We start from the raw sequence: 2344 nt of genomic DNA, 5'->3' as shown, positions 1-2344 counted from the left end.
GGACAGTCTCAGAAGCCCTGGAGGCCCCAGTCCAGCACTAACAGGATCCCTCCCTGTGCTGAGAGCAATGTAACACTGGATGCATGTGAATCCACACCAGATCAGACCCTGAACACGTGGAGACACTGCAGCAAAGCTAAATGTGCTGGGTGCAAGCACCCAGGCTATAGGAAGTTGTGTTAGTGCCAAAACAGCTCCATGAAAGGACACACTGCTCCAGGATAAAAGAGCATCTGCTCTTGGGTTGCCCTCTGGTTTCAAAAGCCTCGTCTCCCACATGCTTTTTTCCCCACTTTACTTCCTCCCACCTGTAGCTAAAAAGTAAAGTGCCACAGACCAGACGTGATGACAGGAACAGCATCAACACCCCTGATTTTGGGACATGCTGAAGGCAAAGCAGGAGTTACCTTCCGCAGGTCACCCCCTGAGCAATACTCCATGGCCAGCAGAGGAACATCGTTCACCAGAAAGTTCATCTCCTCAGGAACTTCACAGGCTCTTACTACATTGGGATGGTTCAACCTAAGCACAGGGAAAGGTGGATGAAACCTCTGACTCCTCCTTTGGAAGAATGAGACAACAGATCTGATGCTGGAGGATATGGTTTAGGGTTTAGGGGTTACAGCAGTGACAGGTTAATGGTTGAACTTGATGACCTTAGAGGTCTCCTGCAACCTTGATGGTCCTATGATTGCAATCCCATCATGGTTCATGCTCCAGGGACAGCTTGTGTTCCCCAAGTGTATCCCTCCTGACAAGTGTACTCTTCAACTGGTACCTATCAGTACCCAAATGCATGAAATCCATACCTTGGATACCAGCGTGATGAGCAGCAGTGATGTCTCAAAGTCAAGGTATAGAACTGTGATGATGGGGCTCCAGGATCAAGCTCTGGATTCTTACATATTCCTGGCAAAGTTGTACCTATGTGTCTGCTTCTGCCTGTGGGGACAGACCTCCCTGGCCCAAGGGGTTTGTAGGAATCCGCTAACACCTGTGTAACTGCTCCAGGCAGGTGAAATCATGCACAGAGGGAAGGATTCACCTCTGCAACTGAATTGAAACAGCTGTTCCCTGACTCTTTCCAATATACACTACTCTTGGGAATAAACAACACATCCAGAAGGAAATGAAGACAAATTACTCCTGTGCACACCTTCCAAAGCCTCTGGAAACCACTGCAAGGGCAGCTGTAGCTGTGTGGCTCAGTGTCTGTTTTTAGCAACAAGAACAGGGATCACCAAGGACTTCCAAACTCAGGTTCCCTGCAAGTGGCTTCCCCCAGTGTCAGCACACACGGTGAGCAGGTGAGGGGGACAAGGTGACAGCAGGAGCTCAGTACAGCCCTATGCAGCAGGGGCACTGCAGGCCTTGGTGAGGACAGCTCAGAGCATCCCTGCTCCCACCAGTGGGACAGAGGATTCCCTGCTCCAGGACCTCTCTCGAAAGAGAGGAGGAATTCTCAGGACAAGGGAACAATTCTGCTCACATCCATGAGGGCAAACCTGGCCAGTCCTGGTTCACAGGTACCTCAGAGCTGTGCTGCAAAAGGAGAGAGGGCAGCACAGTGTAGTTTCTCACAAGAAAGTGTGAGCAGAGATTATTCTGTACATGCAGGAACATGACAGAATAAAAGCAACCCCAGGATCCCTAAAATCCAAGACAAACGCACTGCATGGAATGGGAACATGTGGGTGCTCCCAAGTCACAACGTTAAAACCCAACACGTGGTGCGAGTTTGGAAGAATTTCAGATGGACCAATAGCCCAGGCAACAAAATAGTGCAGGGGCATGGGATCTGCCAGGTCCCAAGCCAAAGCATGAGCCAGGATGAGACATAAACCAGCACAGAGCTGCCAGGTAACAGGCAGAGCCTCTCCCTGGCCAGTTCAGGGGCTGAGACCCTGTTTGTCCTCTCTCCCAGCCAGTCCAGTGGCTGACCCCCAGCTGTCCCCACTCCCCAGCTGTTTCAGCAGCTGAAGTTTCAGCTGTCCCCATGCCATCCACGGTCCTGTTTCCCAGCCGGTTCAGGAACCAAGATCTTGGTCATCCCCTCTTCCCAGCCAGTTCAGGGGCCAAGGCCCCGGCTGCTCCCTCTCCTGGACGGTCCAGTGGCTGTCTCACGGCTGTCCCCTCTCCTGGACAGCCCAGTGTGTGCCCGCTAGCTGTCCCCCCGCCCCGGCCGGTCCGGGGACTGACCGCGGCTCTCCCCTCTCTCAGCTGGTCAGGACCGCGGAGCCGAGCCGTGCCGTGCCGCCCGCACTCACTTCTTCATGATGTCGATCTCATGGCACCAGCGGTCCTTGTTCTTAACGCTGAGCTCCAGCCGGCACGACTTGATAGC

At 53.2% G+C, this 2344-nt stretch overlaps 1 protein-coding gene across 1 annotated transcript in view; it reads right to left on the bottom strand.

Moving 5' to 3' along the window:
- CHUK (conserved helix-loop-helix ubiquitous kinase) overlaps nucleotides 1–2341 on the bottom strand; it is a gene marked incomplete at its 5' end in the record, with an annotated part of 13106 nt that extends 10765 nt beyond the window's left edge. The window contains 2 exons of the mRNA XM_009078487.1: nucleotides 408–522; nucleotides 2268–2341. Coding sequence (XP_009076735.1) covers nucleotides 408–522; nucleotides 2268–2341 — 189 coding nt within the window. The remainder of the gene's footprint in view (nucleotides 1–407; nucleotides 523–2267) is intronic.
- Between the last annotated feature and the right edge of the window lie 3 nt (nucleotides 2342–2344).

Source organism: Acanthisitta chloris, unplaced genomic scaffold (genome assembly GCF_000695815.1).
Source record: "Acanthisitta chloris isolate BGI_N310 unplaced genomic scaffold, ASM69581v1 scaffold20877, whole genome shotgun sequence".
In the NCBI taxonomy this organism is placed as follows: Eukaryota; Metazoa; Chordata; class Aves; order Passeriformes; family Acanthisittidae; genus Acanthisitta; species Acanthisitta chloris.
The sequence above is the reverse complement of the archived record's forward strand: the minus strand, read 5'-3'. Positions and strand labels throughout refer to the sequence as shown.